Below are 27,573 nucleotides of genomic sequence, written 5' to 3' on the forward strand. Positions count from 1 at the left end.
CATGGGAGCCTGGCATGCTGCAGTCCATGGGGTGGCAAAGAATTGGACACAACTTACCCACTGAACAACAACGAATATATATATGTCTATATGCCTATCCTTATGCTAATACCAAGTCATCTTGATTAGTATAGTTTCTTATATTACTATAGTTTTTGAAGATTTGAAATCAGAAATATTGAGTACTCTTATTTTGTTCTTTCTTTTTGAGATTGTTTTAGTTATTCTATGCCCCTTGCCTTTCCATATAAATTTTAGGATTTGCTCAATGATTTTTGTGAAAAATCCAAATGGAATTTTGATAGAGATTGTATTGCATCTTTAGATTACTATCTTAACAATGCTAAGTCTTCTGATACATGAACCTGGAATGTGTTTCCATTTATTTACGTCTTTAGTTTCTACAATATTTTGTACTTTTCAGCGTACAAGTCTTATACATCTTTTGTTAAATTTAATTCTAAGTATTTTATCTTTTATGATGCTATTGTAAATGAAATTTTCTTAATTTCATTTTCAGATTGTTCGTCAGTTCAGTTCAGTCACTCAGTCGTGTCCGACTCTTTGTGACCCCAAGAATCACAGCACGCCAGGCCTCCCTGTCCATCACCAACTCCTGGAGTTCACTCAAACTCATGTCCATCGAATCGGTGATGCCATCCAGCCATCTCATTATCTGTCATCCCCTTCTCCTCCTGACCCCAATCCATCCCAGCATCAGAGTCTTTTCCAGTGAGTCAACTATTCGCATGAGGTGGCCAAAGTATTGGAGTTTCAGCTTTAGCATCAGTCCTTCCAATGAACACCCAGGATTGATCTCCTTTAGAATGGACTGGTTGGATATCCTTGCAGTCCAAGGGACTCTCAAGAGTCTTCTCCAGCACCACTGTTCAAAAGCATCAATTCTTCGGTGATCAGCTTTCTTCACAGTCCAACTCTCACATCCATACATGACCACGGGAAGAACCATAGCCTTGACAAGACGGACCTTTGTTGGCAAAGTAATGTCTCTGCTTTTCAATATGCTATCTAGGTTGGTCATAACTTTCCTTCCAAGGAGTAAGAGTCTTTTAATTTCATGGCTGCAGTCAGCATCCACAGTGATTTTGGAGCCCAAAAAAATAAAGTCTGACACTGTTTTTCCACTGTTTCCCCATCTATTTCCCATGAAGTGATGGGACCAGATGCCATGATCTTAGTTTTCTGAATGTTGAGCTTCAAACCAACCTTTTCACTGTCCTCTTTCACTTTCCTCAAGAGGCTTTTTAGTTCCTCTTCACTTTCTGCCATAAGGGTGGTGTCATCTGCATATCTGAGGTTATTGATATTTCTCCTGGCAATCTTGATTCCAGCTTATGCTTCTTCCAGCCCAGCATTCTTTGCGATGTACTCTGCATTTAAGTTAAATAAGCAGGGTGACAATATACAACCTTGATGTACTCCTTTTCCTATTTGGAACCAGTCTGTTGTTCCATGTCCAGTTCTAACTGTTGCTTCCTGACCTGCATACAGGTTTCTCAAAAGGCAGGTCAGGTGGTCTGGTATTCCCATCTCTTTCAGAATGTTCCACAGTTTATTGTGATACACACAGTCAAAGGCTTTGGCATAGTCAATGAAGCAGAAATAGATGTTTTTCTGGAACTCTCTTGCTTTTTCCATGATCCAGCAGATGTTGGCAATTTGATCTCTGGTGCCTCTGCCTTTTCTAAAACCTGCTTGAACTTCTGGAATTTCTTGGTTCACGTACTGCTGAATTGTTCATAGCTAATGTACAGAAATACACTTTTTTGTATATTGATTTTATATCTGGCCATCTAACTGAATGTATGTGTCTCTGTGTGTGTCTGTGTCTATTTTAGATAGATAAATTACTCAGGAAGTTTGTTACAAATAATAATCATTGGCTCTTGGGTAATAGCAGCAGAAATAACACAAGTCATTTTATTGTTGAATGGCAATTCACTGTATGGATATAACCACTCCACCACTCATTCCCTGTAATGAATGCTGAGTGTGTAATATACCTGTAAAAATTGTTTGGGTCCTGATGAATTGACAGTCTAAGTGAAGGGTAAAGAGATTATCAGTGCCTGAAACTCAGATTTATAGTTCAAAATATGCAGTAAAAAGTGAAAGCAAAATCCTTTCCAATTCTTTCATGTTTCACTCCAGTTTCTTTGAATTCCTTCACATTTTGCTTCAGTAAAAGCAAATGTTAATGAGAGGGCAGTCATCTTGGTCAGCTGAAAGCTATTTTATTTATTTTTTTTATAGTGTGTAATTTATTTTTTTTATTTTTATTGGAGTATATTTATTTTACAATATTATATTGGTTGGTTTTGCCATACATTGACATGAATCCGCCCAGGGTGTACATGAGTTCCCCCTCCCGAACCCCACTCCCACCTCCCTCCTCCCCTTATCCTCCCTCTGGGTCATACCCGCATACCAGCCCTGAGCATCCTGTAACATGCATCGACCTTGAACTGGCGATTCGTTTCACATATGATAATATACATGTTTCAATGCCATTCTCCCAAACCATCCCACCCTCACCCTCTCCCACAGAGTCCCAAAGACTGTTCTATACCCCTGTGTCTCTTTTGCTGTCTCGTATACAGGGTTATCATTTGCATCTTTCTAAATTCCATATATATGCGTTAGTATATTGTATTGGTGTTTTTCTTTCTGGCTTACTTCACTCTGTATAATAGACTCTAGTTTCATCCACCTCATTAGAACTGGTTCAAATGCATTCTTTTTAATGGCTGAGTAGTACTCCATTGTGTATATGTACTAATGGCTGAGTAGTACTCCATTGTCTATATGTACCAAAGCTTTCTTATCCATTCGTCTGCAGATGGACATCTAGGTTGCTTCCATGTCCTGGCTATTATAAACAGTGTTGCGATGAACATTGGGGTACATATCTCTCTTTCAATTCTGGTTTCCTCAGTGTGTATGCCCAGCAGTGGGATTGCTGGGTCATATGGCAGTTCTGTTTCCAGTCTCTTAAGGAATCTCCACACTGTTCTCCATAGTGGCTGTACTAGTTTGCATTCCCACCAACAGTGTAAGAGGGTTCCCTTCTCTCCACACCCTCTCCAGCATTTATTGCTTGTAGACGTTTGGATAGCAGCCATTCTGACTGGTGTGAAATGGTATCTCATTGTGGTTTTGATTTGCATTTCTCTGATTATGAGGGATGTTGAGCATCTTTTCATGTGTTTGTTAGCCATCTTTATGTCTTCTTTGGAGAAATGTCTGTTTAGTTCTTTGGCCCATTTTTTGATTGGGTCATTTATTTTTCTGGAATTGAGCTGCAGGAGCTGCTTGTATACTTTGGAGATTAAACCTTTATCAGTTGCTTCATTTGCTATTATTTTCTCCCATTCTGAAGGCTGTCTTTTCACCTTGCTTATAGTTTCCTTTGCTGTGCAGAAGCTTTTGATTTTAATTAGGTCCCATTTGTTTATTTTTGCTTTTATTTCCAATATTCTGGGAGGTGGGTCTTGGAGGTTCCTGCTGTGAGTGTACTACCCAAAGTGAAGTGAAGTGAAGTCGCTCAGTCGTGTCCGACTCTTTGCGACCCCATGGACTGTAGCCCACCAGGCTCCTCCATCCATGGGATTCTCCAGGCAAGAATACTGGAGTGGGTTGCCATTTCCTTCTCCAACTACCCAAAGTAATTTATACATTTAATGCAATCCTTATCAAGCTACCAACGATATTTTTCACAGAACTAGAACAAATAATATCACAATTTGTATGGAAACACAAAAAACCTCGAATAGCCAAAGCAATCTTGAGGAAGAAAAATGGAACTGGGGGAATCAACCTACCAGACTTCGGGCTCCACTACAAAGCCACAGTCATCAAGACAGTATGGTGCTGGCATAAAGACAGAAATATAGATCAATGGAACAAAATAGAAAGCCCAGAGATAAATCCACGCACCTATGGACACCTTATCTTTGACAAAGGAGGAAAGAATATAAAATGGAGAAAAGACAGTCTCTTTAACAAGTGATGCTGGGAAAACTCGTCAGCCACTTGTAAAAGAATGAAACTAGAACACTTCCTAACACCATACACCAAAATAAACTCAAAATAGATTAGAGAGCTAAGTGTAAGACCAGAAACTATAAAACTCCTAGAGGAGAACGTAGGCATTACACTCTGTGAAAGCTATTTTAGATGCAGTTCCCCTTCCCATTCTAGACAGCATATTGAAAAGCAGAGACATCACTTTGCTCACAAAAGTCTGTATAGTCAAAGCTATGGTTTTTCCAGTAGTCATCTATAGATGTGAGAGTTGGACCCTAAAGCAGGCTGAGTGCTGAAGAATTGATACTTTCAAATTGTGGTGCTGGAGAAGATTTTTGAGAGTCCCTTGGACTGCAAGGAGATAAAACCAGTCAGTTCTAAAGGAAATCAACCCTGAATACTCATTGGAAAGACTGATGCTACCTGATGCGAAGAGCTGACTCTTTGGAAAAGACCCTGATGCTGGGAAAGATTGAGGGCAGACGAGGGCAATAGAGGATGAGATGGTTGGATGGCATTATCAACTCAATGGACATGAATTTGGGATTTGGGAGATAGTGAAGGACAGGGAAACCTGGCATGCTGCAGTTCATGGGGTCACAAAGAGTTGGACATGACTGAGCGACTGAACAACTCTTTCCATTCTAATTTCCCCCATAACTTCTCTCTCTTTAGATGACATACAATAGACATTAATCCTACTGTAGAGAAGTTGCATGGCATAGAAATTAAGGGTGTGAGCTCTGGAGTCAGACTGCCTTGATTTAAATTCCATTTATGCCATGTATATTTGCTATTTGACCTGAGAGGTAACTTACTTTTATGTCTCTTGGCCTCAGTTGCCCCATACAAAGATGGGATGGTTTCAGTGCCTTAGTTGGAGGATTTTTATGAGGATTGTATACATATTTAGAATTTACATTGTTCATGAGCAATAAATGCTACCATGTCCTTAATATTACATGTCAGTCAGTTGTCACATGAGGAAATAGAGATAGCTATCTCCAGGCTGTGAAGATTAAAAATAAGCAACGTATGTCATTTTGGACTTGGAGCATATGCATTCTCTTGACCTGTTGGGGGAGGGGTTTCCTAAGAGATTTTCTTTTTAAAATTTGGTAACATCAAGAGGAAAGCACCCAGAGGAGATGGTGAAGAATACCAAGAAAGCAGAGAAGAGAAATAGGAAAGAAAAGATAGTTAAAAGGAGAAGAAACCAAGGAAGTCGATGAGAAGAAAGTAAGTAGTTGACAAAAGAGTATATAACAAGAATAAGGTTCATCAAGATAGGGGAGAGAAAGAGAGAGAGAGACCTTGTAATACAGAGCTAAGAGCTTTAATGAAATTTAACAGAAAAGAAATCTTTGTTTGAAAGGAAGAGACTGACTATATTTAATACTAGGTAGGATGTTAGTTCTGAAAATAAACTGCTCCCAGAACCAAATGTAATCTTCTGTGGTATTGTCACCTGCAGCAGGCTGGTCACCCTGGTAGGGGAGTTTGGAACCTGGACACGTTGGCTACTTAGGGGCTCCTGACAATCACAAGGACTTGCCCCACTTTGTCTCCTTACCCCATCCCTACCTTTTAAAACATATGATAAACATGAAAAAAAAGTTACATAGTTGAAGAAAGTGAAGTGTATGTTGGCATATATGTGGATCAGTGAAATGTCCTGCTAAGTAAATACCAGAATCTAAACACTATGTGTTGTTGTTGTTCAGTCGCTAAGTCATGTCTGACTCTCTGCAAGACCATGGCCTGCAGCACCTCAGGTTTCCCTGTGCTTTACTATCTCCCGGAGTTTGCTCAAACTCACGACCATTGAGTTGGTGATGCCATCCAACCATCTCATCCTCTGCCACTCTCTTCTCCTTTTGCCTCAGTCTTTCCCTTTTGCCATGTGGCCAGATGCTTGATACAATATTCACCACCTCCACGGTATACTTTTGGTACATGAATGTGGATACAAGGGCCCAGCAGGAAGTATGATAAGCCATATAAAAATATATACTTGAAGCACACTATAAACTGCATCAAGGTAAATCCTGCGAAGATGCCATGTGTGTGCAGCTTAGGGAGTTCACATAGAGCATTCAGAAAGGCAAAGATCAGAATACATTAGGAAAAGACAGAAATTTAAGGTACATTTGAGTATGCACACACACACACAGGTTGTTCTGGGAAAATATAGGTGACACTTTTCACTGAAATGGGAAAAAAAAACCAGGAGAAAAAGGAATTTTGATGGAAGAAAATATAACTAGAGTTCAGAATTCTAGCTTCCAATTCTATCTTCTAATCACTTTATCACTTCCACTCTTATTCCTGTCTTATCTGGACTTCTGCAATAGCCTCCTAACTGTTCTCCCTGCTTTCAACCTAAGCCCCTCTCCCAAATATATATTCCACAGGGAAGCCAGAGAGATCCTTTTAAAATTATGAGTCAGACTCTGTTACTCCTGTATGTAATACCTTCTCAAAATGAGAAAGGATACACATGCTCCAGCCCCTTGCTACCTTTCTAGTTTCATTTGCTACCAGTATCTCTTTACTCCGCCACTCTAAGCATGCTGATATCCTTGCTTTTCCTAGAACATGCCAAGAACATTCTAGCATCAGGGATTTGCATTTACTCTTCCCTCTGTGTGGGATATGCTTTCCTCATATAGCTGAATCATTTGCTCTCACTTTATTCAAGACTCAGTTCAAATGTCACCTAATGAAAGAGACTTTCATAACCTTTCCATAACCACCATACATAAAATAACAACCATCCTTACATTCAATTATATTTGATGTATAAACGAAGATGATTGATGGAGTTGTCTGATAGGCTGTTAGATATGTGGGTTTAGAGTTCAGCTAGAAGATCTGGACCAGAGATGTCGACTTGGGAGTTTCCATCACTTCAGGCAAGGAAAACAGCCCAGAGGGAAGAGAAAGCATGGTACAATCAAGGACCATTTTTGAAAAATGCAGATTCTCTGGGTCTCACCCAAGATCTCTTGAATAAGAATCTTTGGAGGTGAAACTTATTTCGATTCCTGATTCATAGCCACTTTTAGTTTTTTTAAAATTTATTTATTTTAATTGGAGGCTAATTACTTTACATTATTGTATTGGTTTTGCCATACATTGACATGAATCTGCCCCAGGTGTACATGTGTTCCCCATCTTGAACCCCCATCCCACCTACCTCCCCATCCCATCCCTCTGGTTCATCCCAGTACACCAGCCCCGAGCATCCTGTATCATGCATCAAACCTGGACTGGCGATTCGTATATTATCATAGCCACTTTTAAGCTCAAAACCCATGTGTAATATTATCTAGATTACCATTTACATATTACATGTGTACCTTAAATGCAACATACTCAAATCTTATTTTTTAATGTTCTCTCCATATCTCAGTAATTTGCACAATCAGCATGCCGTATCTAATAATTCACTGTCTTTTTTATTCTATATTCTACCTATCAGGCTTCCCTGGTGGCTCAGAGACCCAGATTTGAACCCTGGGTAGGGAAGATAACTTGGAGAAGGGAATGGCTACCCACTCCAGTATTCTTGCTTGGAGAATCTCAAGAACAGAGGAGCCTGGTAGGCTACAGTCCATGGGGTCGCAAAGAGTCAGACACGACTAAGCAAATAAATGCATAAACACACCCACATTCTACCTATCATCCACTTTTCTTCATCTACACTGTCCTTACCTGGATTCAGGCAACAGTCATGTCTCATTTTATTTAGTGACATATTTTATCACAGTTTATGTGTTTATATATCTATTTACTCTACTAGACTGTAAATAATGAGAGGATTAGACCACTAATTTATTCATTCAACCCATATGTAATGAGGACCTAACACATGGCATATTGTCACATTCATCTCTGTATCTATCAAGTATATTGCCTGACATTAACTAGGTGCTCAGTATGTCTGTTTTATTTAATTACATTGAAACTTACTATGTTATAGATGAGAAAAATAGGGTCTAGAGATGAAAAATGACCTGCCAAAGCCAAACAGCAGGTGAGAATACTGGAGTTTACATTTCCTTACTCAATCCAGTTTTCTTTTCCCCAGGACCACATTGTCTCTACCTCCTACCTCTCCATAAGTTGTTTTTCTCTCTCTGACTTTTCTGTATCATTGTCTATGGTGATATTGCTCCTATGCTTGTTTGTCAGATTCTGTGAAAAAGAAAATAATTATGACCATCCCTATAAGTTTCTTGGTTAAGAATTTCAGTTTGCTTGGCATTGCTTGCTTATTCTGGCCTTAATCACTGTTGAATCAAGATGAAGATAGGTCAGCTTTTCATCTGGCACTTCTAAAGAGCTCCTATTGATACCGGTCGAGTGTGGATAGAGCTGGTTTCATACAGGACTTGCAAGTTCTCAATAGGTTTGAGCTATATTCTGGGAAAAAGAGATGAGGAAAGACTTTCAGAATTTGTGCAGAGTAGGTGTTTTATGCAGATAAAATAAGAGAGAATGTGTTATACTTATAGGCTGAGAGAACTTCTTATTTGATTGGGTTTATGAATTAAGACTCTGGTAATGATTATGGCATCATATGCGACCCCATGGACTGTAGCCTACCAGGCTCCTCCATCCATGGGATTTTCCAGACAAGAATACTGGAGTGGGTTGCTATTTCGTTTTCCAGGAGATCTTCCTGACCCAAGGATTAAACCCGGGTCTTCTGCATTGTAGGCAGATGCTTTACCATCTGAGCCACCAGGGAAGTCATAATAATGATAATCATATGATAATGATAATGGCATCACCGACTCAATGGACATGAGTTTGGGTAAACTCTGGGAGTTGGTGATGGACAGGGAGGCCTGGTGTGCTGCGGTCCATGGGGTCGCAAAGAGTCGGACATGACTGAGAGACTGAACTGAACTGACTGATTATTTTAGGCACTCTATTGGACAAAGTTTTTTAGGTATAATGTATTGCACTCACTACAATTTTTTTTCCTTATTTGTCAAAGTTGAATTGTTTCCATTATTTTTTAAAGGGGATATAGTTGCTTTACACCCCTTAATAGATCACAACCTTTTCGTGGTGAAGGGGTTTGTGTAACTCAGTGAAGCTGTGAGCCTTGCTGTTCAGGGCCAACCAAGTCAGACAGGTCACAGTGAAGCATCCTGACACTTCACAGAACTCCTAGTGAAGAGTTCTGACAAAACGTGGTCCACTGAAGGAGGAAATGGAAAACTACTCCAGTATTCTTGCCTCAAGAACTCCATGGGCAATAGGAAAAGGTAAAAATATATGACACCAGAAGATGAGCCCCCCCAGGTCAGAAAGTGTCCACTATGCTACTGGGCAAGAGTGGAGGGCAATTACTAATGAATCCAGAAAGAATGAAGAGGCTGGGCCAAAGCCGGATCAACACTCAGTAGTGGATGTGTCTGGTGGTGAAAGTAAAGTCCGAAGCGGTAAACAACAATATTGCATAGTAGCCAGGAAGGTTAGTTCCATGAATCAAGGTAAATTGAACATGGTCAAGCAGGAGATGGCAAGGTTGAACATCTTAGGAATCAATGAACAAAATGGACCATGGGAATGGATGAATTTAATTCAGATGACCATTATATCTACTAGTGTGGGCAAGAATCCCTTAGAAGAAATGGAGTAGCCCTCATAGTCAACAAGAGTCCAAAATGCAGTACTTGGGTGTAGTCTCAAAAACGACAGAATGATCTTGGTTCCTTTCCAAGGAAAACCACTCAACATCATAGAAACCCAACCCTATGCCCCAAGCACTGATGCCAAAGAAGCTGAAGTTGACCAATTTTATGAAGACCTACAAGACTCTGATGCTGGGAAATGTTGGGGGCGGGAGGAGAAGGGGACGACGGAGAATGAGATGGCTGGATGGCATCACCGACTCTGCGAACATGAGTTTGAGTGTACTCTGGGAGTTGGTGATGGACAGGGAGGCCTGGCATGCTGTGATTCATGGGGTCATGGAGAGTCGGACCCGACTGAGCAACTGAACTGAAATGAACTGACTGACATGACCTTCTAGAAGAAATTTTTTTCTTGGGTTCCAAAATCACTGTGGATGGTGCCTGCAGCTTGTTCCTTGGAAGGAAAGCTATGACAAATCTAGACAATATATTAAAAAGTAAATGCATCATTTTGCCATCAAAGGTCTGTGTAGTCAAAGCTATGATTTTTCTGGTAGTCATGTAGGGATGTGAGAGCTGGACCATAGAGAAGGCCAAACACTGAAGAACTGATGCTTTCGAATTGTGGTGCTGGAGATGATTCTTGAGAGTCTCTTGAACAGCAAGGATATCAAATCCGTCAAACCTAAAGGAAATAAACCCTGAATATTCATTTTAACTCCGGGAGTTAGTGATGGACAGGGAGGCCTGGCGTGCTGTGATTCATGGGGTCGCGGAGAGTCGGACACGACTGAGCGACTGAACTGATTCATTGGAAGGACTGATGCCGAAGCTGTAGCTCCAGTACTTTGGCCACCTGTTGCAAAGAGCCGACTCATTGGAAAAGACTCTGATGCTGGGGAAAATTGAGGGCAGGAGGAGAAGCGGGTGACTGAGGAGGAGATGGCTGGATGGCATCACCAACTCAATGGACATAAATTTGGGCAAACTCCAGAAGATAGTGAAGGACAGGGAAGCCTGGCATGTTGCAGTCCAAGTGGTCACAAAGAGTTGGACACAGCTTAGTGACTGAACAACAACAACAAAAGTTGCTTTACAATGTTGTGTTGGTTTCTGCTGTACAATGAAGTGAATCAGCTATATATATACATATATCCCCTTCCTTTGGACGTCTCTCCCTTCCACCTCCCCTCAACCCACCTTTCTCAGTCATTACAGAACTCCAAGCTGAGATCCCTTGCTAGATAGCAGCTTCCCACTAGCTACCTATTTCATACATGGTAGTGTATATATGTCAAGGTTACTCTCCCAGTTCATGCCAACCCCTCACCCTTGTTCACATGTCCATGCACATGTCAGTCTACATCTCTATTCCTGCCTGCAAATAGCTTCATCTGTACTTTTTTTCTAGATTCTACATATACATTAATATATGATATTTATTTTTCTCTTTTTGACTTAACCTCACTCTGTATGACAGACCCTAGGTCCATCCAGGTCTCTACAAATGACCTGATTTTGTTCCTTTTCATGGCTGAGTAATATTCCATTATATATATATATACCACATCTTCTTTATCCATTCCTCTGTTGATGGACCTCTAGGCTGCTTCCATGTCCTGGCTATTGTAAACAGTGCTGCAGTGAATGTGGAAGTGCATGTATGTTTTTGAATTATGGTTTTTTTGGGGTATATGCCGAGAAGTGGGATTGCTGGGTCATATGGTAGTTCTATTTTTAGTTTTTTAAGGAACCTCCATACTGTTCTTCATAGTGGCTATACCAATTTACATTTCCACCAACAGTGCAGGAGGGTTCTTTTTCTCCACATCCTCTCCAGCATTTATTGTTTGTAGATTTTTTGGTGATTACCATTTTGACTGTGTGAGGTAATACCTCATTCTAGTTTTAATCTACATTTCTCTGGTAATTAGTGATATTGAGCATCTTCCCATGTGCCTCTTGGTCATCTGTGTGTCTTCTTTGAGAAATGTCTATTTAGGTCTTCCACCATGTTTTGATTGAGTTGTTTCTCTCTCTCTCTCTCTTTTTTTTTGGATATTGAGCTGCATGAGCTGTTTGTATATTTTGGAGATTAACCCCCCGTCAGTTGCTTCATTTGCAAATATGTTCTCCCATTCTAATGGTTTTCTTTTCATCTTGCTTATGGTTTTCTTTGCTGTGCAAAGGCTTTAAAGTTTAATTAAGTCCTATTTGTTTATTTTTATTTTTAGTTTTATTAATCTAGGAGGTGAATCAAAAAATATCAGCAATAATTGCTGCAATTTATGTCAAAGAGTTTTCTTCTTAGATTTTTCTCTAGGGGTTTTAGAGTGTCCAGCCTTGTATTTAGGTTTTTAATCCATTTTGAGTTTTTTCAGACTGTCTTTTCTCCATTGTATATTCTTGCCTCCTTTGCCATAGATTAGGTGACCATAGGTGGGTGGCTTTATCGCTGGACTTTACTTGCCTTAAATTTAATAAAATCTAAATAAACTCAGTACATTTACAAATATGAATAAAATATGCAGATGGCACCTTCTAGAGAAAATTTCTGCTCCTAACTTCTTCAGGCTATAAGTATAAGGGACCCTCTTAGGGTAGTTTATAAACATGTTCCTTTCACACCTTTGTATCTTTGTTTATTCTGTTATCTCTGCTTGCAATGATTTTTTTGCCACTTTATTTTTTAATTGAATGATAATTGCTTTACAGAGTTTTGTTGTTTTCCATCAAACATCAACAAGAATCAGTCATAGGTACACCCATGTCCCCTCCCTCCCATCTCCGTTCCCATCCAACCCTTCTAGATTGTCACAGATTTTAAATTATTCTGTTATTTATTAAATATTTTCTGAGCATCTACTCTATGCCAGACAGTATGCTAAGTTTGAGAGATTCAGTGATGTTTCTTTTTGCAGGCCATCCTCTTGACTTTTGTATATGCTATTCCCTCTGGCTGTAACGGCCATTTCATCTGTTAAATTTATAGTTAAACATTATTTTTTTAAGGAAGCATTCCATAACCTCCATAATACTGGATTAGGTGTGCTTCTTCTTTGCTCCCTACCATAGCACTTACTATCCTTTATTAAATTTGTCTATTTGGTATCTTTCCTACTGAATTATGAGCCACTTGAGAGCAGGGATTTATTAATTATATATTAATTAATATATAGCATTCATCGTTGTTGTTCAGTGGCTCAGTTGTATCCAACTCTCTGAGACCTCATGGACTGTAGCATGTCAGACCTCCCTGTCCATCACCAACTTCAGGAGTTTACTTAAACTCATGTCCATAGAGTCAGTGATACCATCCAACCATCTCATCCTCTGCCATCCCCTTCTCCTCCCGCCTTCAATCTTTCCCAGCATCAAGGTCTTTTCCAGTGAGTTGGCTCTTTGCATCAGGTAGCCAAAATATCGGAGCTTCAGCATCAGTTTTTCCAATTAATATTTAGGGTTGATTTCTTTTTGGATTGACTGGTTTGATCTCCTTGCTGTCCAAGGGACTCTCAAGAGTCTTCTCCAGCACTACAGTTAGAAACATCAGTTCTTCAGTGCTCAGCCTTCTTTATATATATAGTATAATATCTTCATTAACAATATAGTTAATACATTTATTTTAAATATTAATTCATTACTATATCTTTACTCTGTGGTCCTATAATAAGGCAACAATGAAAACAGCTGAGATGGTTTAACCTTCTCACCTTTTAGGTGAGTCACTCATTATCTAAGTGCTGGTGATTCAAAAATTAAATTTCCTTCCCTTATGGAGTTGACATTCAGGTGGTTTGGAGAGACGTTTACTCTGTGCCAGACACTGTTCTAAGCATTTTACATGTTTTAATCCATTTAATTCTCACAACAATCCTATGAGGTATATTTATAAGTTGTACTAATTTTACAAATGAGAAACTAAGGCCCAAAGTTATTAAGTAACTTGGTCAAGGTTACACAACTGGCGAGTTACAGACCAGAGATTTGATTTAGGTCAACCCACTCCAGAAATTAGACTCTTAATCGCTACATCACAGAACCCTCTCATCTGCAAATCTCTTCAAGGACTTTTGCTCTAAGCATTCTAAATTACTTGGTATCCTTGAATATTCTGTTGTTATATATTCTGTTGCCTTTGACTATTTTGTTCACTCTTCCTGAAATGCCTCCTTAATTCACATCCTGTAGACCTTAGCCTTGAAATTATTCACTTTAGAAAAATCCTTGCTTAATCACCTCTCTCCCCAAAAGGCCAGTTAGGTATCTGTCCTCTTCTTTATCATCTTTAGTTATAATCTCTTGTCTCCCATTCTAGAAAGTAATTTCTTTTAATGTAAACAAAATTTATCATATTTTTCTTCACTGATACATTCCTACCCCAGGGCCTGGCACATTGTTCACATAATTAGTGCTTACTGAATGAATAAATGACTTTTGGAAACATACATGAATATTTTTATTTGTGCTTTAGGCTCTTATGTTTCTAAATTACTTGTAGTTTCATTATTTTTAATAAGATATCAGGACAGTACAAGTTTTTAGAAATCAATGTTGAGGCATTACAAAAGTCACTATGTGATACCTGGACAACTTATTTTACAAACTTGTTAGATTCAGGGTATTTCAGAAGATATAATTTCTTAGCTCTTTTGTTAATACTGTGCTTTTCAGGAAATATGTTTTCACGGATTCATTGAGTTGTCCAAGACCATACAGCTAGTTAGTGACAGTGTTGGGCCTAGACGCGAACACAGGTCTGCTATTTCCCAATCTCAGGCCTTTTTTCTTTTTATAGACACCTTACTGACCTTAATTCGGTTCCAATGGAATTTGGAGATACTATCTCAGCACAGGTCAACTCATCTATTCCAAAAGGAAGTGATTTTCAAAAAATAAATAACTAACCTTAACGTACACCAGAAAAAGCACTCGTCCCTCCAAATATTGCCTTTATAACTATGCTTTAGAAATCTCCAATTTAGTTTTATAGTGAATTAACCACATCTTTTCACACTTTATAGCAACTAGTTGTTCAGATTATTTGTAATATGAGAGTTCATTCAAAAAAAGATTTTGAAAGAAAGAAGAGTATATCTAACAGAGTATAGTGAATAATGAGGACAGGACATAGAAGTGTTGTAGAAGTTACAAATGTAAAAATAAATTAGGATATCAGTAAAAACTACCATGGGGCTTTAGAGCACAAAGGAGCTTTAATAGTCAGAGAAGGAGTCACAGAGGAATTAAGACCTGAAGGTAGAAAATGAATATATATAATCCATGTGGAAGATACATATGAAAAGCTGGAGTAGGGGTAGCCATGTGAATTGATATCTGAAAAGAGTGAAACATTCAACTTGTCTTATGTTAAGATACGTTGAGGAGAGAAGTTGAATGTATATAGTTGGAGAATAACTTGATTGACAGGCAAAGTAATTTAGACTTAATGCTTTAGGAATTAGAAATAAGTTTTTTAACAAAGGCATAGAGTGTGACAATAAGTCACATTTAAGGAAGATATATTTGGCACATATCTGTTCAACTTAAAAGCTGGACTTAAAAAAAGGCTTCAAGCTAAAATCACCTCTTGTCTATCCTACAGGCTACATTAGTGAGAACAGTTTCTAAATACTCATATCTATTGCTCTTTGAACACTTAGCTATGCCAGACACATGACAAAACTTTTAAATGCAAGACTCTGTTTAATCCATAGGAAATAGCACAATCTTGTGAAGTAGGAAATACTGTTATCTCCATTTTAAAGATGAAGAAACAGGATCCAGAGAGGTGAATTGATTTTCCCAAAGTCAGATAGCTCACAAATTGAGGAGCAAAAATGTGAACTCTGATCTGTTCGATCTGAATCTAGTTAGTACAGCTATTGCACGTAGCTGACATGCAGTAAATAATTGTTGAGTAAATGGATGAATGAACATATCGGGAAATCTATCCTTTTCTGCTGATGAATCTACGTATTTATTAGTTTAATGGTTTTTGTGGTCTTAATAAGCTTAGGTCAATGTTTAAAATAAGGAAGAGTGTTGAACTACAAAAGAGAAGAATTTACACAGGAAAATGTCTTCACTGGAATATCTGATTGGGTAGAGATGTTGATTTGGTTAGAAATGTGTGTATCTATTTATATACATACACACAAACGCATATATATGTATGTATGCGTGCACACACACACACACACACATGCATACACATGAACGGAACAGTTTGGAGAACCTTTGACACTGCTACGTGCACATGCAGACCCACAGGATTTCTTTTGTTTTCTTAACCCTCCTGAGAGGGTATAAATAATGTCAGAGCTTAAAAGGGACTTTAGCAATTGCCCAATCAGATACCCTCATGTAAATGTAGAGATTGAGGCACTAGAGGGGAAAGTAAATTGCAAAGGTCACACAAGGAGTTAGAGTAAGATTAAGAGTTTGAGTTTCCTAACTCACAGTTTGTTTTACTCTGAACTGTCGCCATTTACCATCTCAATTTTATAGATGGGGTAACCAAAGTATCCTAAGAATGTCGATGGTCAAGCTCCTGCTACTTGTCCATTGAAGCAGGACTTGAAATCAGATCAATTTTAAATATGAGGCTTGTTTTCATTCAAGTGCTTCTGTCTGCATGCCCAGGAGGAAGACATTTTCCTATTGAATTAAATATGCACTGAGGATCATTTCCAGAAAGCTTTGTCCTTCACTTGAAGAGAAAATGGCCAAAGCTTCATTATTTTCTGGAGCCTGGCAATCCCAAGGAGGCCCCCTGAAGGCAGGAATTTGGTCTTCCTTATTGAATCAACAATACCAAGCACAAAAGATGGCACTGACAAACATTTACTGGATATATAACATACTCAACCCAGAAAGGGAAAGGAATGGTTCCTCAATGGATAATGGATGGATAATCATTATTAGTGCTCAAAAAATGGGAACGAATGTGCAAAAGAGGTGGAAGAGACCCTGAAACAAAGGGGAAGCGCGGTCTCTCCAGCTGAATCTGCGATCACTCAATCAGGGCTGAAAGGTTTGATAGGACTGCAATTGGCAGAGATATTAAATGAGGACTCCTTAAAATTGTTCCTCTCCGCCCCACCCCCACTCCCCTTTAAATCCTGTTTCAGTCATTACCCAGGGACCGGATACAGAAATTCCTATGGGGAGTTCTAATGGGTCGATTCAATTTCAGCTGGGATGACGCCACTTAGGCAAGCATTAAGAGCTATAGCTCCGGGAAAGCAAATGGCGCGGGGGGGAGGGGGCGGCGGGAGGGAGGCTGGGGAGTTGGGGGGGCGGGGAGAGAGGCTCTAACAAGGAGCATTAAATCTCTCCCCTCCCATCCTCCCGTATAACCCATTCACAAGACCTTGAGAAAATGTCTACATTCACAAAACAGCGGGCTCGCCGAGCAAGCTGCACACACACTGCAATCTCATCCCCCGTTCCTCCCGCCTCCAACCACCCAGCCGCTCAGCTCTCTGCGGACGCTCAACCCACGCCCCCGAAGCTACACAAATCTTCGGACCCTAGCGGTATCTCCGGCTCGGTGGAGAGACTCCGGGTCTCGCACCGCAGTTACTGCGGCTTCGGTTCAGCTGTCAGATGGAAAGGGAGACCGAGGCGGAGGCGTCAGGGGAGGAGGGGGAGGGGGAGGAGAGAGGAGGGAGGAGGGAAGGGGGAAGGGGCGGGGGAGGGGAAGAGAAGGGGAAGGAAAAGGCTGGAGGAGGGGAAAAAAAAGGAGGAGGAGGAGAAGGGGGAGGAGAAAGAGGCGGGTGAGGACGGGGAGGAGAAATAGGAGGAGGAGAAAGAGGAGGAGGTGGACAACTTACCCTGCTGAGCTTTCTTTGGGGAATACGTGCATCAGGATTGAGATCTGCATGGAAAATCTACACAAAGTATCTGCCACTACAAGTCCGACTCTCTTCAGCGCCACCGTCTCTCTCTCTCTCTTTTTCTCCCCTTCCTCCCTTTCCCTTTTCTGTGCTGTGTCAGAAAGCCCGAGCCAGAACTATCTCTGTTTCTGGCTCCACTGCCAGGGAAGGAGTTTTCATTCAGACTTTCCGAAGAGAGGTGGAGAAACCTAAAGACTCGGGAGAAGAAGAGGTCCTTTGAGCCAGATGGACCATGAGTTCGGCTTCTCTCAGCATGGCTCAGCCCTTGCTTCAAGGTAAGCTGAGCGATGAGCTCCTCAAGACCTCAGAATCCTTTCTATGCAATGCACAGATTGCCATTCATTCCCGTCATCGTGCGTGTGTGTGTTTCTCTGTGTATGTATGTGAGAGAGAGAGAGAGAGAGAGAGAGAGAGAGAGCGTGTCTGTGCACGCGCACAAGCTCAAACGCATGGTGCAATAAAATGAAAACCGTTCAACTGAGATTTCAATGAAACAGCCCTTTGCATAAAACTATCCATGTTGGACATGGCTAAAGCGAAAGGGAACTTCAAAATCACTCTTCCTGCAGCCCGATGTCAATGGAATTTCTAGGCTGTTGACCTTAAGATGAATTGTGGGGCTTGCCTAAGCCCTGGGTAGCGCAGCCTAACCACCCAAGCTGAGAACGTAGGGGGAACCCGTGCTGAGGCCAGTCTGGCTGCCCAGCGGGCATCCTGTCAGTGCAGGGCTAGTCTCCGATTGGCTCACAAGTCTGGGCTGTGCATCGCTCAGATTTCATCACATCACCTTGCTCTGGGTAGAAATGGCGCAAGCTGACACGGCATAACCCCCTACTTACATTGAGTCAGAGCAAGGATTTAGAAATCTTTGGATCCAGGCCGGGGTGTGTGTGCACATGTCTCTGTGTGGCATATGGGAATTCTGTCCACAGTGAGAACCTGTCAGCATGTCTGGTTAACCAATAGACGTCTGATAGGACCTAGGGCCGTGGTGCACACTCCTTTCCATTTGTCTAATGATCATTGCCACTGGCCATTGTGTGCTGCAAACCCATGTTTGATGAATGGAAAACAGACCTTGAACTCTTGAACGGAAAATCTATTTTGAAATGCAAACTATTCTTGCTGTTCTGGGTGCATTAAAGCCTCACTGTAACATAATTTGGCTATACCAGGTATTAAATCATGTTACCAACAAGTCAGCTGTATACATACATACAGATAAGGCACAGGCTAGCTTTTTATCCCCAAAGAAGTATTAATCCTGTTCCCTAAACGTCTAAATAAAAGTTTCTAAGACTTTGTTGTACCATTCTATCCATTTTGGCCTTTTGTTTGTGTTCTGTTTTAGGTCTCTCTAGCTGAGAAACAATCTAGTTAGTGAGTGATCTGGGTGACTTGGAGTTGGAGTTGAGAAGATGAGCTAGTGGGGAAGTAAAGAACCTGAGGCAAAGGGCGCTAATTCTTCATGAAAGACTTCTGAGGCAGAGGAGTACAACCAGCAAACCCAGCATAAAAATTTAGAGCGTAAGGACAAGAAAGGACTTTTCAAACCCTCCTTTAATACCCGCCCCCCTCATTTTGCAGATGAAGAAACAGGCCTGGAACAGAAGTCACTTGCCCACAGTCACCAGAACTCAGTTTCCTGTCTCTTATAAAAGTATTTGGGGTTTAAAGAAAGATTTCTACTTCTTAAATGAAGAACTAGCATTTTCTGCAGGATTAGAAGTCTGTGAATTCACTTGATATTACAAGTTTTCTTTGTATGGTTCATCACTAAAACACCCCTATCTTTAAAAAGGCAAGCTCTTACAACTGCAAGACTCTCTGGTTGGAAATAAACTGCTGTGTGTCTTAATGAAACTGTGAAGGTAATGAATAGGACTAGGGTAGCAAAGTGACAAGTTAAGAGTTAAATGTGGTGAGAACCTGGCAGCTCCAACAAGATGTATGTGGTAGGAGGGAGGCCCACTCAGTGGCTGAGAGGTTAGTAATGTAAACTATATACAACTTGGTATTTGTCAGGGGGGAGTGCTTTGATAGAGATGCAAATGCTTTTGCACAGAGAGGGATTTTGAGAGAGCAGACTTTGGAACAGTAGAACTAAGAAAACACAGAAAGCCATAGCAGAAATCCCCCCTATGTTTGCTTTCGGTTATTCTGAGAACGAGTGTATATAACAGCAGAGCACAGAAAAAAAAAAAAAAAAAACGCAACACACCCCAGAGCCGTTACACAGTAAGGCACAAAACAGCATTCAACCCATAGGAACAGGAGAATACAGGATCCAGCCTTCTCTTCTCCCTTCTTTCTTGAAATCAAGCTTGAGTCACACCATATCAGAAAGGATTTATCACCCAAATCAAAAGCCTCTTAAGGGGGTTAGCATAGAAGGGCTTTAGCTAGGAAAGTTTGCAACTTTAGTCTCAACATGGCAGCTTTTCGGTTCCAGGGAGAAAAGACATTTTTCTTTCATTAACAAACAGCATTTCTTGAATGGATTTAGCTTTCGAGTCCCCAAGTTCGCATAAGAAAAGACATTTCTGTTTAGGTTGAACATAGCAAATTTCAGGGCTACAGAAACACTGTTGAGAAAGCTATGAGCACCTGGCCAGAGGGACCGAGATGGGAGTGGGTTTACAATGCATCATTCATTACTGCAGAGGCACTACGTGACAGAAATCACTAGATCCCATCCATATGCAGCCAAGACTTGTAATCACCTTGGCTCCTAGTTAATAATGTGTGATATGTATATTCTCTCTCTCACTTCATAGAATATGGAATTGACCTGCAGCACAGTCCGTTGCTTCACTGTTGCTGCTTACAATGAATGGCCCTTTAATGAGTGGGTTTCTGAATCCTAAACATGCAGGCAGTAGTAGTAGTTTTTCATCTAATCTGTGGGCTGCAGCAGTCCTCCTGTCTATTTGTTTCTCCACTCCACCCCGCCCCCACTTACCTTCCCCTCCAGTATCTATTTCAGTTCATCCTGTTAGCCAGATCGGATTCAGCACATCCGGAATGGCAAACAATTTATTGTCATTCAATACTGATTTATCCTCCTCAATACCCTGATTTTACCCAGGTCCTACTGCCCACCATAATGCAGATCTTCCACTCTTCATTCTCAGAAAGATTTTATAGAGCAGGAAGAAATCTTCCGAGTTCATCTTGTCAGTCCCCTTATCTGGAATCAAGACAGTAGTAGTTAATCATCCCAGACTGATGCCCAAAGTTTCCTTTAATCACCCAACCGAGTATCTGAACTCTCCAGTCTTGCAGCAGTCTAATCAATATCCAAATACACTCTCTTAACCTAAACACCGTATACCCTTTTGCTGCCAAGATAGACTCCCCTCATGGTTCTGAGTCATTTCTATTATGACCTAAATTCCTTCAAGCTTAGCTTTAAACCTTCTGGGCAAATCGCTGAGATATCTAGTAACATCCTTGGAATCCCATCTGATTATCTCCTGTAATGTTAAGACCTTGAATGCTTTCCTTTGAGCTATTGATCCTTGGAATTTCTAGTATGTTCAAATCTAGTTTCCTTTGGGAAATCAGTGAGTCTAAAATGCATCCAGCGTATGTATTATTCTTTATACAGTGTAAAGGGCTTGAAGGGCCCCACACATTATTTATCTCATCAAATTTCTTATATAGTTGTCAAAAGACTCTTCCCGATCCAAGACTCTTACATCCACACACCTTGCAAGCTGGATGAACACTGCGTCTTTGTTTATTTGGGTGTTCAAATGAGAACTACCTGTTTCTTTCTAATGCTGGGACTGTGAGTCTTAACAAAGGTACAGCAAAGGTAGAGGTGTAAGACTTCAGGTGGGCTGTGAGTCCAACACATTTTGCTTTTGAATGCCCTGGTAAACAAGGGCATGTTGCCCAGTTTACCCTCAAGGGCTGAAGATGTAGAAGGTATGAAGAAAATTCTTTTGTCAAATTGTATAGTTATATAATTACAGACCATAGTGGGGCAGAGTCCTTCAAAATCACCTAGGCCACCCCTATAATTATATAGATAGTGGAACTGAGACTCAAAAGAAGTAAGTGATTTGACAAAGGTTACATATTTGAGTCTTAGAATCTCCATAGTGTTTATCTGCATTTTCTTGTGCTGTATTGAGTAACACTGAAACAAGTAGCTAAAAAGTGAAATTATAGTCAGACTGGTTTTTTGATGTGATGTGGCAGAAAAGTTATTTTTAACCAAACTAAATCTTCTTTTCAAAAAATGAACAGATGCAAATTCAACTAAATAGTTTTGCTTTGGGATATAACCTCAAAAGGCAATGAGTCCGATTGTATTATTAGCCACTGAGTCCTATATGAGCTACATCTTATTTTTCCTTGCTATTGAGCTTTGGGCACATTTCAGTGTCAAGCTTGCTTGCTTATGGAAACCTAATCAAGCACTATCCTCTGTCACTTGTTCCTTTCTATTACTCATTCAAGCTTTCCATCCCATATAGTAGTGTGAGTAATCGATCTATTTTGAGGAGGTCTGAAATCTGATGGATTTCAAATATATACTTTATTCATGCTAGTGTTTCCTAGGTCCTAATGCCTCCAAGATGAGTCTTCGATTTTTGTTTAGGTTTCCTTTTTAGGCTGTTCAGTCTTCCAGATGGTGCAGAACAATAACCTACTGTTGGAACAGTATTTTCCTCGTGGTCATCATTATCAGCACGAGGCTCAATCGAATCAGGAGAGAAAATATTTTCCAGATATTCAGCTTAGGTTAAATTTTGTATAAAAGCATTGCTGTTATTTAAGAAAGCCAGTTTATTATATAAGGTAAAGATAGAGAAAAGCAGTCCAAGCAGATTCTGCCTAATAAATCCCACCAGTATAGACTTGACTTAGGGTCATAATAAGTACAATTGCAGGTGATATTTGAATTAATTCAGGTCTCTTCTTTTATGGTTCTCCATCACCAGGGTTACTCCTGCGTATACAAAAGTTTGATTCCGGAGTCATGCCGCCATTTAAAAGAATTACCTCCTCAATAAATTAAAGCAGCTTATGAAGTGAAGAGAACTGCAAGATGATTAGTCTTGGATGTTTTTATATTCTTGGGAAGACTTTTTTCCTATTATTCTATAGATAGTCTAATTTCTGCCCTCTGTGTCTTTTCCATATCTCTGCTATTAATATTATTGCATCTTGCTTGTTTGCCTATATTCATGGAATCAAACAGTGTCCTTTATCATTTGTTTATTTGTGCTTATAAATTTCACTGAAAAGAAAGCTTTGATGTATATATATATTGGGTTGGCCAAAAAATTCATTTGGGTTTTTCTGTAAAATCTCAAAATGTGACCTTTACATTTGATAGTTTTACTAGAATTTTGATGCTCAAGCCCTAGATTTCTCAGTTAGGAAACATCTGAATGAGCTAACTGCTCCTATGACCCTAGTCATATGATGAAATACAAAAGGAATCCACAATCAGATCTTTGCTCCCAATGTGCTTTATAGTCTGGATGAGAAGACCAGACATGCCTGTAAAAAAAATAGATGAGGTCAATTACAGAATCAGGGAGTAACATGAAGATTAAAGTGATTTAAGGTAGTGCTGGGGATAGGGGCCTGAGTTTTGTTGGTTTCCTGCAAGGTACTCATGCCTATGTGTTCTTATTTATTGTTTTTATTCTTTCTTTCCTAGGATTTTCTGATGTGCCCTAAGACCCATGTAACTACAAGGGCTATTTATCACCATAAGTGCCAACCTGACCCAAAACCACTCAGAACTCAAGAATCGAGGCAAAATGGATGCTGCAGTGACAGATGATTTCCAACAAATTCTGCCTATTGAACAGCTGCGCTCTACTCACGCTAGCAATGATTATGTGGACCGTCCTCCAGTTCCTTGTAAACAGGCCATCTCCAGTCCTTCCCTTATCGTGCAAACCCACAAATCTGATTGGTCCCTGGCTACCATGCCCACTGCTCTGCCCCGCAGTCTCAGCCAGTGCCATCAGTTGCAGCCCTTGCCTCAGCATTTGAGCCAGTCTAGCATTGCCAGCTCAATGTCCCATAGTACCACTGCCTCTGATCAAAGGCTCTTGGCCAGCATTACACCCTCACCTTCAGGCCAGTCCATCATCCGAACCCAGCCTGGAACAGGAGCCCACACAAAGGCTGATGGTGCTCTGAAGGGAGAAGCTGAGCAATCTGCCGTGCACCCCAGTGAGCACCTCTTCATCTGTGAGGAGTGTGGGCGCTGCAAGTGTGTCCTCTGTACAGCAGCTCGCCCTCTGCCCGCTTGCTGGCTATGCAACCAGCGTTGCCTTTGCTCTGCTGAGAGCCTCTTAGATTATGGCACTTGTCTCTGCTGTGTTAAGGGCCTCTTCTACCACTGTTCCACTGATGATGAAGACAACTGCGCCGATGAGCCCTGCTCCTGTGGGCCTGGCTCTTGCTTCGTCCGCTGGGCAGCCATGAGCCTCATCTCCCTCTTCTTACCCTGCCTGTGCTGCTACCTGCCTACCCGTGGATGCCTTCATCTGTGCCAGCAGGGCTATGATAGTCTCAGGCGACCAGGCTGCCGTTGTAAGAGGCACACCAACACTGTGTGCAGAAAAATCTCTTCTGGTAGTGCACCCTTCCCCAAGGCCCAGGAAAAGTCTGTATGACCTTCCTACCAAAGGGCTTTCTCCTAGCCCCCGTCAGTAAAGCATAGGCCTCATCTTTGAAGAAGGGGAGGAGGAGTAAATTAGCCAAAATTAGGGCTCACCAGTTTCGTTCCTGCAGTGTCAGGGGAATGGTCAAGTACATCCTGGTGCAGGATGCCTTGTTCTTTCTCACAGTATCTATCCCACTCCCCTTCAATTTTTTTATACCCTACCATCTCAGCCTTTATGGTTGTCATGGCCAATTCAGGTGATGTAGAAGCATGAGATTTGGACACTGAGGGCTGACAGAGCCAGCAACGTGGAGGTTTAGGGGCTCCCCAACATGATACCTCTCGATGAAGGCTCTGAGCATCACTCTGCTTTCCACAGTGCCTTTGGAAGCTTTCCTGTTAGGTGGTTTTCACAGGACCATGTGGAACAGTGTTCAATATTCCAGGGAATCTGACCCCTTCTCCCTGTTTACTCCCCCTCTCTTGTTTGTCTTTTCTCTCTCTCATTTCCTCCTCTTCTTGTGTTAACTCTGTTTTGTACTCCTTCCCACTTCATTCTCGCCCTCTCTACTTCTAATTTTCCTCTCTCTCTTTTTTCTGCCTACCTTCTCCTTCCTTCCTTCTCTCTCTGACTAATCCTTTCTTTGCAGGTATTTCTATTGTGTTCCATCAGATTTAAGTCTTCTCCTGCCTGTTTCTCTAACATGTCAAGAAGTGCTGTTTTTTCCATCGGTGTTTCCTTTGACACCAAACTTTGCTATGTTATACTATTTACAAATTTTTATTAAGTGAAATTGATTACTGTAATGAACTGATCACTAGCAATAGTGTGTGTGACTCATAACCACACTCACCAGTTTATGAGCTTATGAGGCAAACTAAACTTCTATTTCCAGGTTTAATGAGTTGAAGTTTTACTCCCTTTCCCAATAATCACCTTAGAGTACTGACAGATTCCACTAGCATGCTGAGTAGGATAGTAATCCAGGATGCTCATAACTTTGTATGTCTGACCCAAGTGCCAAAGGCAGACGTGCTTTATAGCTAAATGAACAAAGCAAAGGATATTACAGAGGTCTGTTCTATTTTAGACGCTAACTGCCCTGAGACTTGCATGGCTCAGGCCTTAATGGACATAAAAAGTCATAAAACTTTAGAGCTGGGAGGAATCTTAACTGTTAATCTAGTTCAATGCCCTTATTTTACAGATGGGAAAACTGAGGCCTAGAAATAGGAAGAGATTTGCCCGAAGTCGCACTCAGAGTTCATAGAGTTGGGCCTGGAATACAGGCCTTCTGACTCCTGGTTCAATATTCTCTACACTGCAACACATTAAGTCTTGGAAAATTTCTCCTAGGACTCTATTAATAATGACAGAAAGCCATACCCATTCAGTCTTCAGGAATCATGCCAACCTAGTGTAGTGGTCTTTATGAGGGGCATAGTGGGTAGCTAACTCCCTTTCAAATGTCAAGGCTTCCCCCAGTGGACATTACCTTTGGCTCTGTCACCTTATAGAAGCTCAAGTGTTGAAAAGAAAAGCTTAAGGAAGCCCTAATTAAGCTGTATCTTCGCCATTGCACCTACACTTTGCTGCACACACTGTGCTTGCTGTTGACTTTGTCTGCAATGGCAGTTGCCTGAGAACATAAATATCAGCAACAGTGGAAAACCGAGATGAAAGATGTATAATGCAGAGAACTGACTTCTATTTAAAAAAAAATACTAAGAGCCCGTGCTGTGATACGCCTTCAATGGGAAAAGGCTGCAGTGGTGATGGCAGGCTCCTAAGGACTGCTGTTAAAAGACAAGAATTAGATAACAGTTTCCCTCTGTCAGTGAATCCAAAATTCACTAAGGAATTCAAAGATGAAGGGCACTTGTTTGAAACCAAGGTGCTCCAACTTAGATTAAGACTTCCAGACTCTCTATATCATCATCTCTTTTAAAGTGTGCATGGATATGTATTACAGCGTGGAAAGGTGGGGAGAAATGTATAGTCCTACACAGGGGGAAGGAAAAGGGAACACTTTGATGTCCCCTTCTTGGCTATATACTGTAGAAATACGTGCCACTCAATCTTCGTTGGTTCTGAATCTTCCTGAAGTGTACTGACATTTGAGCTGCAGAGACCCTCACCTTCACTTTCACCTCCTCTTATAGAATTGCTTTGCTCTATTTTTGTATATATAAATATGTTATTGATGATTATTAATAATGTTAATGATATTGCTGCAAATGGTGCCATATATAAGGTTTGGCTTCTTGGAACATTTATAAACCCAAACCAATACCTGTAAACTCCCATGTTGCTTTCAAGTCCTTCTATTTTAAGTAACTTCTTTTTATCTTCCAAGTCTGCCTGATTGACCTTTGAACTTATCCACCCCTAAAAGCTGGGCCCAGTTCTCTGGGTCACACTGGATGGTGATGAATAGCAACACACACTTCTCTTCGCTTCTGCCTGAAATTTGCTTAAAACTGAGATATATAAGGATTCTATGACACTAGTGTTTTGTTCTTGGAGCTAAAGCTATTCTATTGATGTCTGCTTATTAGTTTCAGGGCCCAACATAACACAAGTCCCTCCTCCTTGATAGCTAGCTCCTTGATATCTCAATCCTGCAGTCCTTACTCAGGCAAGTTGTGCACTGCCAGAGGGGCCCTGGGCTCTGCCATCACCCAGAGGAGCTCTTCTCAGTGTATTTCTAAATGGCCTTACACTTGGTAGAAGGAACTGGAGGATTACTCAAGTGTAGCTGCAATCTGCAGTCTGCTGAATTAGGGCTTTCATTTGCGTCCAAGTTGGCCTGATATGGACTGCATCTGGTTTACGTATAGATAGGTCCTGTTGGGGTATGCACATGGTCATGTGAGTGAGTGTGCATATGTAACCTTTCGGTGATATATATATATATATATATATACACACACACACGGAGATATACATATGTAAATATATATTCACACAACTCTATATATTTTAATGTATTGCACATGTATATTTAAAATATATACGAAAGAACTCTAAATCCTACAGAGAGGCTCTGTTTTCATTATTTTTATACTTTGTGTCATGTACTGTATAAACAGGAATATTTAGAGGGTGTTTCCTGCTTAGCATTTTTTTGCAGTTAAATCATCTATTATCCCCTAAATCTACTGCTTTCCACATATTGGTCCCTTGATACATTTCATATGGCTTTAGCCAAGAACCTTTTTTTTTTTTTTTGGTTCTAGCCCATCTTTCATCATCACAATAGCTATAATAAATATAGTGAACACTTGCATAGTGCTTACTCTGTGCTAAGCACTATTTCAAGCACAT

At 40.6% G+C, this 27,573-nt stretch overlaps 1 protein-coding gene across 1 annotated transcript; it reads left to right on the forward strand.

Annotated features, from left to right (window-relative positions):
* The first annotated feature begins 17,560 nt into the window (after nt 1-17,560).
* SPRY3 (sprouty RTK signaling antagonist 3) lies at nt 17,561-27,249 on the forward strand. The gene is made up of 2 exons (XM_055438453.2): nt 17,561-17,877; nt 23,286-27,249. Exon 2 carries the CDS (start codon nt 23,389-23,391, stop codon nt 24,253-24,255), a length of 867 nt encoding a protein of 288 aa, XP_055294428.1. The 5' UTR covers nt 17,561-17,877; nt 23,286-23,388; the 3' UTR covers nt 24,256-27,249.
* The last annotated feature ends 324 nt before the right edge of the window (nt 27,250-27,573 follow it).

The sequence above is a fragment of the Moschus berezovskii genome, chromosome X (assembly GCF_049115385.1).
Source record: "Moschus berezovskii isolate FMDL1 chromosome X, NW_MosBer_1.0, whole genome shotgun sequence".
In the NCBI taxonomy this organism is placed as follows: domain Eukaryota; kingdom Metazoa; phylum Chordata; class Mammalia; order Artiodactyla; family Moschidae; genus Moschus; species Moschus berezovskii.

Coding starts and splice junctions, on each gene's coding strand:
- SPRY3 (XM_055438453.2), top strand. CDS start 23,389: ATGGATGCTGCAGTGACAGATGATTTCCAACAAATTCTGCCTATTGAA.